The sequence below is a fragment of the Pseudophryne corroboree genome, chromosome 11, assembly GCF_028390025.1.
Source record: "Pseudophryne corroboree isolate aPseCor3 chromosome 11, aPseCor3.hap2, whole genome shotgun sequence".
Taxonomy (NCBI): Eukaryota; Metazoa; Chordata; class Amphibia; order Anura; family Myobatrachidae; genus Pseudophryne; species Pseudophryne corroboree.
Window position 1 is genome coordinate 148226930 of NC_086454.1, and position 13024 is coordinate 148239953.

At 47.5% G+C, this 13024-nt stretch overlaps 1 protein-coding gene across 1 annotated transcript in view; it reads left to right on the forward strand.

Moving 5' to 3' along the window:
• The first annotated feature begins 226 nt into the window (after window positions 1-226).
• STIP1 (stress induced phosphoprotein 1) overlaps window positions 227-13024 on the forward strand; it is a 189031-nt gene continuing 176233 nt past the window's right edge. Inside the window, exons 1-2 of the mRNA XM_063944941.1 lie at window positions 227-320; window positions 3496-3705. Of these exons, the coding sequence (XP_063801011.1) occupies window positions 312-320; window positions 3496-3705 (219 nt within the window). The 5' untranslated portion in view covers window positions 227-311. The remainder of the gene's footprint in view (window positions 321-3495; window positions 3706-13024) is intronic.

The window sequence follows — 13024 nt, forward strand, 5'->3', positions numbered from 1 at the left end:
CAAAGAACACAGCAGCCCTTGAAAGCGACCAATCCGCCGCGTGGAAGCTTCCAGAATTCACCAGCCAATTCCACCCAGTTCACTATACCCTCAGCAGCCAATAGCCTTGTGGCAGGCGGGGTTTAAGGACACCCGGCAACACCTTGCGAAAGGCTGAGAGAGGAGCGGCTTCTTAATGGACGTATGTTCCAGCCATTCAACCGAGGGCAATTAATGCCGCCTACCAATGATATCACAGTTCCTGGGCGGGCTTTGAACTGTCATCTTCTAGTAGGTTCGAGAAGACGCGTGGAAAAGGCCGGAGAGCAGCAATGGAGCAGGTGAGAGGGCAGAGGCTGAGCTGTGCCCGGCTTAGTGGGCATGGCTGGTGGTAGGCGCACAGACACTGTGTAATGGTTGCCCCGGATCTTGCTGTGTGGCCGGGCAGTATGAATGGGAGCTGTGAACGGCCCGCCAGTTCTGTCATGTTGCTAAACTTTGCAGCTAGTTCCCGGGGATCGCTCATTGTACGGAGCTGGTGTCCGCCCTGAAGCTGCCGGGCAGTGCTGTGCCCCTGCTAGCTCAGGCAGCATTGCTCGCTAATAGCACCCATGTAGGACACCGTGACTACAGTGCACACTGCACTTCTGCCTGCTGCACCTTTGTGGGGCCATGACCTGTGTAATGCTACGGAGTCCTTTTTATTCTGCAGCTACACATGACCGTATGTTTTATAGACTTGGGAGAAAACAATGTTCCACTCTGTATGTGGGAGAAGGGCTACTTCCTGGTGATAATACCGTTTTATACATACTTATGTATTGTCTATTTTTTAGTGTTTCAACTGGAAATATCCCTAAAACTATGTCAAACTTCACCCACCTTCTGCAAACGTGGTCATTGTTTTGTAAGTTTATTTTTTTTACTGAATGACAAAGATACAAGTGTCCATTACTAATGCAGCTGTCGGGTTATTGGAACACTGTTCCGATCCAGGAAAGATCACCATGGCACCAACCTGGGTTATTCTCGGGTTGGTGTCGTTTACGCTGCATATGGGTGCTGTGGTACTGTCTCCCTGCAAGCGGGTATGGGACTCGGGGTCAACAGTGTCTAGGTCAACACACATTAAGTCGACGCCTATTGGTTGACAGTGACTAGGTTGACATGAGGTTTTTTTTTTTGTGTGGTGTTTTCTCCGAAAAGTGACGGGGAACCCCAGTTAATGCATCGTGACCCCTCGCATGGCTCACTTCACTCGCCATGCTTCGGGTGAGGCACAGGCTACCGTTCCCGATTGTAGTCCACGTGGATCGTAAAGTATGAAAGTTCAAAAAATGAAAAAAGAAAGTGAATAACTCGTGTCGACCTATTTCCTGTGTCGACCTAATGTGTGTTGACCAATAGGTGTCGACCTAGAGTCCAGATACCCCTGCAAGCTACCAGGGTTGTATTAGTAGGTCACTGGATTGTCTTTGTGTGTGTGGGGGGGGGGGGCTTTTACACTGAGCTGCGACCTCAGTTAACCTGACAATAACCAGGGTCTAAGCAGTGTGTTAAAAGGGGTATAAACAATCTCTATTACTTTGATAAAGAGTGTCCTTATACACAGAATATGGAGGGGTCGCTTTCCTCATACTAGCACGCTGTCAAGACGACTTTCCGTATCGGCATGACAAATTGTCTACATTGTGCAGTGTGTACCCTTGATTGCACGTTCCTGCGGGTCGCATGTGACCTCTTCCGGTCATAATACTAGTTGTTTCGGTACCTGTGCCCGGGTGGTCTTCAGTATGCCGACTGACGGGATTCCGGCGCACAGTATACTGGCGCCAGAATCCCGACAGTTGGCATACCGACGCTTATTCTCCCTCGTGGGGGTCCACGACCCCCCCTGGAGGGAGAATAAAATAGCGTGGCACGCGTAGTGCGCCACCGTGCCCGTAGCTCATTTGCACTCGCCACACTGTCGGTAAGCCGGCGGTCGGGCTCCCGGCGCCGATATGCTGGTCGCCGGGAGCCCGACTGCCGGCATACCATACTGAACCCCCTGTGCCCACCAGTGTGTCTCTCAATGTATGAAGAAAAAGGGAGATGCCTTTGTGATCTGTCTCTCTTTATAGATTGAGAGACGCACACTGGTGAGCGCAGGTACCGGAAACCAGTAGTATTATGACCAGTGTTATGATTCAGAGTTTTGGACAACTCGTTAGGCACCAGCAGCCCCCGAAGCGAGGTACTGATTACTGTAGCGCTCTGCGCAAACCCCACAACTTTTCACACCTGTTCTGCATGTCTGGCCAGAACAGCCAACGGGAAGATATTGCATGTGACATGGTGCGTATTAATGATGGACAGATTGAGGTATCGTTCTGTCATTCATTATATCAGACTTGTACCTGCGTAGAAGCCATGTATTTAAATTCTACAGTTATTAGCATTCCTAAATAATTGACTTGTATTCCTGCCACTTTACCAGTATTCACACAGGAATATATGTTCTTTGGATTAACAATTTATTTTTTTGTGGGTATTCACTATTTTCCGCTCTCTATCTGGATCTTGAATTAAGTACTAAAATTATAGTGTACTTATACTTTTGAGAAGAGCCCCGCAGCTCTGGGTATGTATGGTTGCCTGTGGAAAAGAAAATCGTTAATACTGCTTTCTTTCTCTATCCAACCCACGCTGCCCGGAGTGACTCAGAGTGGGGGAGGTAGTATTGAAGGGCTATTAGGGTTGCATATATCAAACTTGCAGGGAAGAGGTTAATATGTGCTGTGTTTCTCATTGTACTGCACATAAAACAGCTGTCAACATGAAGCCTGCTGCATGATTATTTACCCACATAGTTGTTAAATATAGCAGTCCCATGTTACTTAACAGGGTGTCCTACAGTAGTCCAGGGAACGTAAGGTAAGGAGGACAAGACGGAAGCTGTGTGTTTCATTCACTGGTATGACAGCTGGGTAGCATTGTCACATATGGGCAATTGTAAATGCTGGTGCTTTTTGTTACCCACTTTATTGTATTATATGTTCACTATAATTATCAGATTTATAGGGATATTCAATTTGGTCCGAAGAGACATCGGGAGTAAAAAACCCCGATGTTTCTTCGGGTGCTGCGGTCGGGCTATTTAATTTGCTCGGCCGGTAACAAGTCCTCTTACACCCGAAAGCACACAGGTTCAGTGAAACCTGTGTGTTTTCGGGTGAAACAGCCCCGTTTTCGGTTGAAAACGGGGCTGTTATCGGGCATTTTGCTTCGCCTGCCGGAGGCAGGTTAAGCAAAACCCCCGATAAGCCGCGGCACGCGCCGGCTTATCGGGGCCAATTAAATAGCCCCCACCGGCCGATACTTATCACCCGGCACCCCGGGCCAAATTGAATATCCCCCTTAGAGTGTAAGTAATATATTGTAAATTAATGAAAAATATAAATTACAGGGTTGTTTGAATATTTTTTTTTTTTTACACTGTAAAACTGGTTTATTTAATCTATCCCCTTTTGTCAGGCAAGCGAATTAAAGGAGAAAGGCAACAAAGCTCTTTCAGCTGGAAATTTGGATGAAGCGGTGAAATACTACACAGAAGCTATCAAACTAGACCCCCAAAGCCATGTGTTGTATAGTAACCGCTCTGCAGCCTATGCCAAAAAGAGAGAATATGCCAAAGCGCTGGAAGATGGCTGCAAAACAGTTGAGCTCAAACCCGATTGGGGCAAGGTATGACATGGTTTCGCCTAGACAAAGTAATTTATCATGTTACAACTGTGTCTCTATTGCTTGAACTGCACAATTGTTGCAAAAAATAGATCTGTATATATTCTGCCCCCACTCCACCATTTAATGTCCCATCTTTTGGCAACACATTTCCTTTATTGCTTTCTATTTTAAAAATGACTATGGGATTATTACCTCCAAGCTCTGTCGTCGTTTATATAGCACTAGCATATTTATTTGTATTTTACTATTGAGACTAAGCACTATAATAAAACTATACTGAGTAATTATCTAGATGTAAGAGGGCCCAACATGCATGCTTAGTCTTATTGGGTAATAGGAGTTCAATGCAAGAGTATAAGTGTTGCATATGGAATTTTGGTCCAGACTGATTGAGAAGGTAATAAATCTGTAGTGGGCTATGTGATCTGGAATACATATGTAATCCTGGCAGACAGGATGCCACTGTCGGTATACAGACAACCCGTTTGCGGGTTCACTGCGCATGCCACACTTTGGGCCCAGTGGGGAGCTATGCTTGCCACAGGTTATATTTCCACTCCGGTGGTGGCATTGACTCGCTACCCGAGTGGGAATGTGGGGCTGTGCTCGGGATGGCGGCTGCCGGCCTTTCACCAGATGTTGAAATTCCGGCGTCTGTGTCCTGAATACCGGCGTTCCGATAGCTGATATATTAAATGCATCCCTGTGATCTGCCAACACAACAGAATTGGTCTTGGGTGATCTTTGTAGAGGGTAGTCTTTGCGGATGTTTTAGGAAAGAATCTTGTGCCAGGGAGGGCATTCCAGAGAATGCAGACCATTAGAAGTCTTGTAACCAGGAGCAGAAGTAGGTAATGAGTATGGATGAGAGACACAAATTGTGCACAGAATGGAGGGGTCGAGTTGGGTAATGTTTAGAAACAAGTGAAGTGACATAGGTGTAGCCTTCTTGATGACGTTTGGAGAAATAAGTGCAGACCTGTCTTAACTTGCGTGATGGGTAGCAAAATGTTACGGACCAGAATGCAACACCAGGGAAATGGAGAGAGCAAGGCTAAATGTAGGAGAAGTATGAAGGAGGTGGTGCGGTTAATTAGTGGAAGGATCCAGGAGGACATAGGAAGATCTTGGTGAGGAATCTGCCTCAGGCAGAAGTTCAGGATGGTTATAGGGTGCAGTTTGCAACATGCATATGATTTTTCTCTAACGTCCTAGTGGATGCTGGGGACTCCGTCAGGACCATGGGGAATAGCGGGCTCCGCAGGAGACAGGGCACATCTAAAAAAGCTTTTAGGTCACATGGTGTGTACTGGCTCCTCCCCCCATGACCCCCCTCCAAGCCTCAGTTAGGTTTTTGTGCCCGTCCGAGAAGGGTGCAATCTAGGTGGCTCTCTTAAAGAGCTGTTTAGAAAAGTTTTTTTTTTTTAGGTTTCATTCAGTGATTCCTGCTGGCAACAGGATCACTGCAACGAGGGACTTAGGGGAGAGATCTCCAACTCACCTGCGTGCAGGATGGATTGGGATCTTAGGCTACTGGACACTGAGCTCCAGAGGGAGTCGGAACACAGGTCAGCCTGGGGTTCGTCCCGGAGCCGCGCCGCCGATCCCCCTTACAGACGCTGAAGAAGACGGCAGAACGGAGGTCCGGAAACAGGCGGCAGAAGACTTCACAGTCTTCATGAAGGTAGCGCACAGCACTGCAGCTGTGCGCCATTGTTGTCACACGGCTCACTGACCTAGTCACGGAGGGTGCAGGGCGCTGCTGGGGGCGCCCTGGGCAGCAATATAAGTACCTTATTGGCAAAATAAATACATCACATATAGCCATTAAGGCTATATGTATGTATTTTAACCCAGGCCAGTTCTTAAAAACCGGGAGAAAAAACCCGCCGAAAAGGGGGCGGAGCTTATTCTCCTCAGCACACAGCGCCATTTTCCCTCACAGAAAGGCTGAGGGGAAGGCTCCCATGCTCTCCCCTGCACTGCACTACAGAAACAGGGTTAAAACAGAGAGGGGGGGCACTGATTTGGCGATATAAATATATATTAAATGCTATAAGGGAGGAACACTTTTATAAAGGTTGTCCCTGTATAATTATGGCATTTTGGTGTGTGCTGGCAAACTCTCCCTCTGTCTCCCCAAAGGGCTAGTGGGTCCTGTCCTCTATCAGAGCATTCCCTGTGTGGGTGCTGTATGTCGGTACGTGTGTGTCGACATGTATGAGAAAAATGTTGGTGAGGAGGCGGAGCAAATTGCCTGTAATGGTGATGTCACTCTCTAGGGAGTCGACACCGGAATGGATGGCTTACTTGTGGAAGTACGTGATCATGTCAACACGCTGCGAGCCGGTTGACGACATGAGACGACCGGCAAACACCGTCAGGGGCTTGTAAAAACGCCCATTTACCTCACGGACACTGACTCCAGTGTCGACGGTGAAGAAACAAACGTATTTTCCTTTAGGGCCACACGTTACATGTTAAGGGCAATGAAGGAGGTGTTACATATTTCTGATACTACAAGTACCACAAATAAGGGTATTTTGTAGGGTGTGAATAAACTACTTGTAGTTTTGCCTGAATCAGATAAATTAAATGAAGTGTGTGATGATACGTGGGGTTCCTCCGATAGAAAGTTATGGGCGGTATACCCTTTCCCGCCAGAAGTAAGGGCGAGTTGGGAAACACACCTTAGGGTGGATAAGGCGCTCACACGCTTATAAAACAAGTGGCGTTACCGTCTCCAGATACGGCCGCCCTCAAGGAGCCAGCTGATAGGAAGCTGAAAAATAGCCTAAGAAGTATATACACACATACTGGTGTTATACTACGACCAGCAATCGCCTCAGACTGGATGTGCAGCGCTGAGGGGGCTTGGTCGGATTTCCTGACTGAAAATTTTGATACCCTTGACAGGGACAAGATTTTATTGTCTATAGAGCATTTTAAGGATGCATTTCTATATATGCGTGATGCGCAGAGGGATATTTGCATTCTGGCATCAAGAGTAAATGTGATGTCCATATCTGCCAGACGAAGACACGACAGTGGTCAGGTGAGGCAGATTCCAGACGGCACATGGAAGTATTGCCGTATAAAGGGGCGGTCCATCGGACCTGGTGGCCATGGCAACAGCTGAAAAATCCACCTTTTGTTCCCCGAGTCACATCTCAGCAGAAAAGGACACAGTCTTTTCAGTCTCAGTCCTTTCGTCCCCATACGGGCAGGCGGGCAAAGGCCAGTCATATCTGCCCAGGGGTAGAGGAACGGGAAGAAGACTGCAGCAAGCAGCCCATTCCCAGGAACAGAAGCCCTTCACAGCTTCTGCCAAGTCCGCAGCATGACGCTGGGGCAGTACAAGCGGACTCGGGTGCGGTAGGGGGTCATCTCAAGAGTTTCAGCACGCAGTGGGCTCACTCGCAAGGGGACTCCTGGATCCTACATGTAGTATCCCAGGTGTACATTGGAAATTCGAGACGTCTCCTCCTCACAAGTTCCGGAAGTCTGTTTTACCAACGTCTACCTCCGACAGGGAGGCAGTATTGGAAACAATTCACAGGCTGTATTCCCAGCAGGTGATAATCAAAGTACCCATCCTACAACAAGGGAGGGGGTATTATTCCACACTATATTGTGGTACTGAAGCCAAACGGCTCGGTGAGATCTGAAATATTTGAACACTTACATACAAGCGTTCAAATCAAGATGGAGTCACTCAGAGCAGTGATAGCGAACCAGGAAGAAGGGGACGAGATGGTGTCACTGGATATCAGGGACATTTACCTACATGTCCAAATTTGCCCTTCTCACCAAGGGTACTTCAGGTTCGTGGTACAGAACTGTCACTATCAGTTCAGACGCTGCCGTTTGGATTGTCCACGGCGCCCCGGGTCTTTACCAAGGTAATGGCCGAAATGATGATTCTTCTTAAAAGAAACTTGGACGCTTTCCTGATAAGGGCAAGGTCCAGAGAACAGTTGGAGGTCGGAGTAGCACTATCTTTAATAGTTCTACGACAGCACGAGTGGATTCTAAATATTCCAAAATCGTAGCTTTTCCGAGGACACGTCTACTGTTCCTAGGGATGATTCTGGACACAGTCCAGAAAAAGGTGTTTCTCCCAGAGGAGAAAGCCAGGGAGTTATCCGAGCTAATCGGGATCCTCCTAAAAACAGGAAAAGTGCCAATGCATCATTGCACAAGAGTCCTGGTAAAAATGGTGGCTTATTACGAAGCAATTCCATTCGGCAGATTTCACGCAAGAACTCTTCAGTGGGATCTGCTGGACAAATGGTCCGGATCGCATCTTCAGATGCATCAGCGGATAACCCTATATCCAAGGACAAGGGTGTCTCTCCTGTGGTGATTACAGAGTGCTCATCTTCTAGAGGGCCACAGATTCAGCATTCAGGAGTGGATGCTGGTGACCACTGAGGCCAGCCTGAGAGGCTGGGGAGCAGTCACACAGGGAAAAAATTTCCAGGAAAGTGTGATCAAGTCTGGAGAATTCTCTCCACATAGATGGAGCTAAGAGCAAAATTATAAGGCTCTAAACTTAGCAAGACCTCTGCTTCAAGGTCAGCCGGTATTGATCCAGTGGGATAACATCACGGCAGTCGCCCACGTAAACAGAAAGGGCGACACAAGAAGCTGGAGGGCAGTGAAAAAACTGCAAGGATTTTTCGCTAGGCTGAAAATCATGTGATAGCACTGTCAGCAGTGTTCTCTCCGGGAGTGGACGACTGGGAAGCAGACTTCCTCAGCAGGCATGACCTCCACCTGGGAGAGTGGGAACTTCATAGGGAAGTTTTTCCGCATGATTGTGAGCCATTGGCAAAGACCAAAGGTGGAAATGATGGCGTCCCGCCCGAACAAAAAACGGGACAGGTATTGCGCCAGGTCATGAGACCTTCAGGCGATAGCTGTGGATGTCCTAGTAACACCGTGGGTGTAACAGTCGGTGTATGTGTTCCCTCCTCTGCTTCTCATAACCAAGGTATTGAGAATTATAAGACATAGAGGAGTATGAACTAAACTCGTGACTCCGGATTGGCCAAGAGGGACTTGGTACCCGGAACTTCAAGAGATGCTCACAGAGGACTAAGGGCCTGGGGAGCTAAGAAGGGACTTGCTTCAGCAGGTACCATGTCTATTCCAAGACTTACCGCGGCTGCGTTTGACGGCATGGCGGTTGAATGCCGGATCCTGAAGGAAAAAGGCATTCCATAAGAGGTCATACCTACCCTGGTCAAAGCCAGGAAGGAGGTGACCGCACAACGTCATCACCACATGTGGTGAAAATATGTTGCGTGGGTGAGGCCAGGAAGGCCCCACGAAGAAAATTCAACTAGGTCGAATTCTACACTTCCTGAAAACAGGAGTGTTTTGAGCCTAAAATTGGGGTTCTTTAAGGTTTTAAGTTTCGGCCCTGTAGAATTTCTTCCGAAAAGAATTGACTTCAGTTCCTGAAGTCCAGATTGTCAAGGGAGTATTGCATATACACCCCTTTTTGTGCCTCTAGTGGCACCGTGGGATCTCAACATAGTGTTGGGATTCCTTAAAATCATATTGGTTTGAACCGCTCAAATCTGTGGATTTGAAATATATCACATGGAAAGTGAACAAGCTGTTGACCAATATCTCACATGGACAGTGACCATGCTGTTGGTCCTGGCCTCGGCCAGGCGATTGTCAGAATGGGCGGCTTTGTCTTACAAAAGCCCATATTTAAATTTCCATTCGGACAGGGCAGAACTGGGACTCGTCTCCAGTTTTCTTCCTAAGGGGGTGTCAGGTTTTTCACCTGAAACAACCTATTATGGTGCCTGCGGCTTCTAGGGACTTGGAGGACTCCAGGTTAATAGACGTTGTCAGGACCCTAAAAAAAAAAAAAATATATATATATATATATATATATATATATATATATATATATATATATATATATAAGTTTAGGACGGCTGGAGTCAGAAAGTCTGACTTGCTGTTTATATTGTATGCACCCAACAAGATGGGTGCTCCTGCGTCTAAACAGACGATTGCACGTTGGATCTGTAGCACAATCCAACTTGCACATTCTGTGGCAGGCGTGCCACAGCCTAAATCTGTAAAGGCCCACTCCACTAGGAAAGTGGGCGCATCTTGGGCGGCTGCCCGAGGGGTCTCGGCATTACAACTTTGCCGAGCAGCTACGTGGTCAGGGGAGAACACGTTTGTAAAATTTTACAAATTTGATACTCTGGCTAAGGAGGACCTGGAGTTCTCTCATTCGGTGCTGCAGAGTCATCCGCACTCTCCCGCCCGTTTGGGAGCTTTGGTATAATCCCCATGGTCCTGACGGAGTCCCCAGCATCCACTAGGACGTTAGAGAAAATAAGAATTTACTTACCGATAATTCTATTTCTCGTAGTCCGTAGTGGATGCTGGGCGCCCATCCCAAGTGCGGATTGTCTGCAATGCTTGTACATAGTTATTGTTACAAAAATCGGGTTATTCTTGTTGTGAGCCATCTTTTCAGAGGCTACTTCGTTTTGTTATCATACTGTTAACTGGGTTCAGATCACAAGTGGTACGGTGTGATTGGTGTGGCTGGTATGAGTCTTACCCGGGATTCAAGATCCTTCCTTATTGTGTACGCTCGTCCGGGCACAGTACCTAACTGAGGCTTGGAGGGGGGTCATGGGGGGAGGAGCCAGTACACACCATGTGACCTAAAAGCTTTTTTAGATGTGCCCTGTCTCCTGCGGAGCCCGCTATTCCCCATGGTCCTGACGGAGTCCCCAGCATCCACTACGGACTACGAGAAATAGAATTATCGGTAAGTAAATTCTTATTATACCACTGGATACATCTGACAAACTCTGAGGTTTGTCTGCCTGCTTATGTGCCATATTTTGGTGTCTGGTAACCAACACTACACTCTGTGGTAGAATAAAATATTTAGAAAGGAATATCTGGGAAAGAAATCGGTAGGCGGCACGTTTGCCAAATGTGGACAAAGGAACTAAGTGAGATATATGCTAGCCGGGATGCAGTTTACCGTCTGTCGGGATTCTGGCGTTCAGGAGACCGGCGCCAGTATCTTGAGACTGCCCGGTATTCCCACTCGGTTGGTGGATCCATGCCAACAACAGAGTAGGAATAGAACCTGTGGTGAGCCTCCGGGCCCGATGCCTGGCGAGCCCGTGAGTGACTGGCTGCCGGAATTCCAGCAGACAGGATGCCGCAGTCTGTATAGTGACAACCGGCATCCCGTCTGCCAGGATATCATGTATCCTTCCTAGCCAACCTGGGGGCAGATGTATTAATCTGGAGAAGGCATAAGGAAGTGATAAGTGCAAGGTAATAAACATCAGCCAATCAACTCCTAACTGTTAATTTACATATTGGAGCTGATTGTCTGGTGTGTGTATCACCTTGCACATATCACTGGTTTATCACTTCCTTATGCCTTCTTCAGGTTAATACATCTGCCCCTCAGTTCTGAGATCAGACTTGATCTCTTTGACAAAAAAAGTTGGTTTTCCTTGATTTTGGTTCAGTGAGCTGCTGCGGTGTTCCTACTAATTTCGTACAGGTTGAGTATCCCATATCCAAATATTCCGAAATACGGACTTTTTTGAGTGAGTGAAATAATGAAACCTTTGTTTTTTGATGGCTCAATGTACACAAACTTTGTTTAATACACAGTTATTAAAAATATTGTATTAAATGACCTTCAGGCTGTGTGTATAAGGTGTATATGAAACATAAACGAGTTGTGTGAATGTACACACACTTTGTTTAATGCACAAAGTTGTAAAAAAATATTGGCTAAAATTACCTTCAGGCTGTGTGTATAAGGTGTATATGTAACATAAATGTATTCTGTGCTTAGATTTAGGTCCCATCACCATGATATCTCATTATGGTATCTAATTATTCCAAAATACGGAAAAATCCCATATCCAAAATACCTCTGGTCCCAAGCATTTTGGATAAGGGATACTCAACCTGTACCACGTTTTCTCTTGCGTCCTAGAGGATACTGGAAATTCATTTAGTACCAGGGGGTATAGGTGGGTCCACTAGGAACCTTGGGCACTTCAAGAATTTGATAGTCTACGCTGACTCCTCCCCTCCATGCCCCTCCAACCAGACCCAGTTTAGACAATGTGCCTGGAGGAGCCGGTCATGTCGCATGGAAGCTCCTGAAGAGTTTTCTGCATTTTTTTTTTTTTTTTTTTTTTTTTTTTTTTTCAGGCAGGACTGGATGGCACCAGCCTGCCTGCTTCGTGGGACTTAGGGAAGGGGGGAGGGAGGGAAACGGCCCAACCTCATGAAGGGTTAATGGTCCTGTTCCCCGCTGACAGGACACTAGCTCCTGAGGGAACTACTCGCACGCCTCACCACAGCAAGCGTACATTCCCGCAGCACGCCACCACCCGTAACAGAGCCAGAAGAAAGATGAGTAGTGAGTACTAAGCCGGCGTCCCGGTTAGCGGGTCGCCGGCCATTATGGCTGCATGAGGGTACGGAGATGCACGGCTTCTACGGGGGCGGCGGAGTCTCGGGATTCGGTACACAGTGCAGACGCACCGCTTCTGACTGAGCGAACGGGGTCTAAGTACACTATGACTGTACACAGTACCCAGACTGGCATTACAGACTTAAAAGGCGACTGACTCCATTTTCAGCATTAAAAGTTACCTCAGCCAGTATAAAAAAGCGGGAACACTGCACCATTGAAGAGGCGGGGCTTCACTATGAGCGGATCCAGCAGCTCACCAGCACCATTTTCCCTCTGCAGTGGACACAGACGCTGATTGACAGGGACGCGCAACTCCTCTGCGGTTTCAGGGGGTCATAGCAGGAGGGGAGCGCTACCAGTGTACTAAGTCCTCAATCTGGCTACTTAGTCTTACTGCATTAGCAGTAAGGGTGCTGTGTGCTGGCTCCAGGCTATCTCTGTGTCTCTCTTGAAGGGCTCTTTGGGTTAATTGTGCTTTTAATCTGTTCCAGTGTGTGTGCTGTCACTCACAGTATGTCAGACAAAGTGTGCGTTTCTTGTAAGGCACAGTGTTCCTATTCTCCAGGGGGTTCACTGCAGTCACTGTACTCAATGCAGTGCACCCTCCCAGGCTAGCGGGGCAGAGCCAGCTTGGCTGCATTCCATTAGGGGAATGATCTCCAATATTTCCACTAAATTGTCCCACAGTGAGAGACGCAATACTTAGGACAATTGATGACTGAGTTTATGAACAGAGACTCAGTACCCAAACCAGCGTCTCAGTCCCCTGCAAAAAACGTTTTTTGGCCCATATCCTGCCTTTTGACTTTG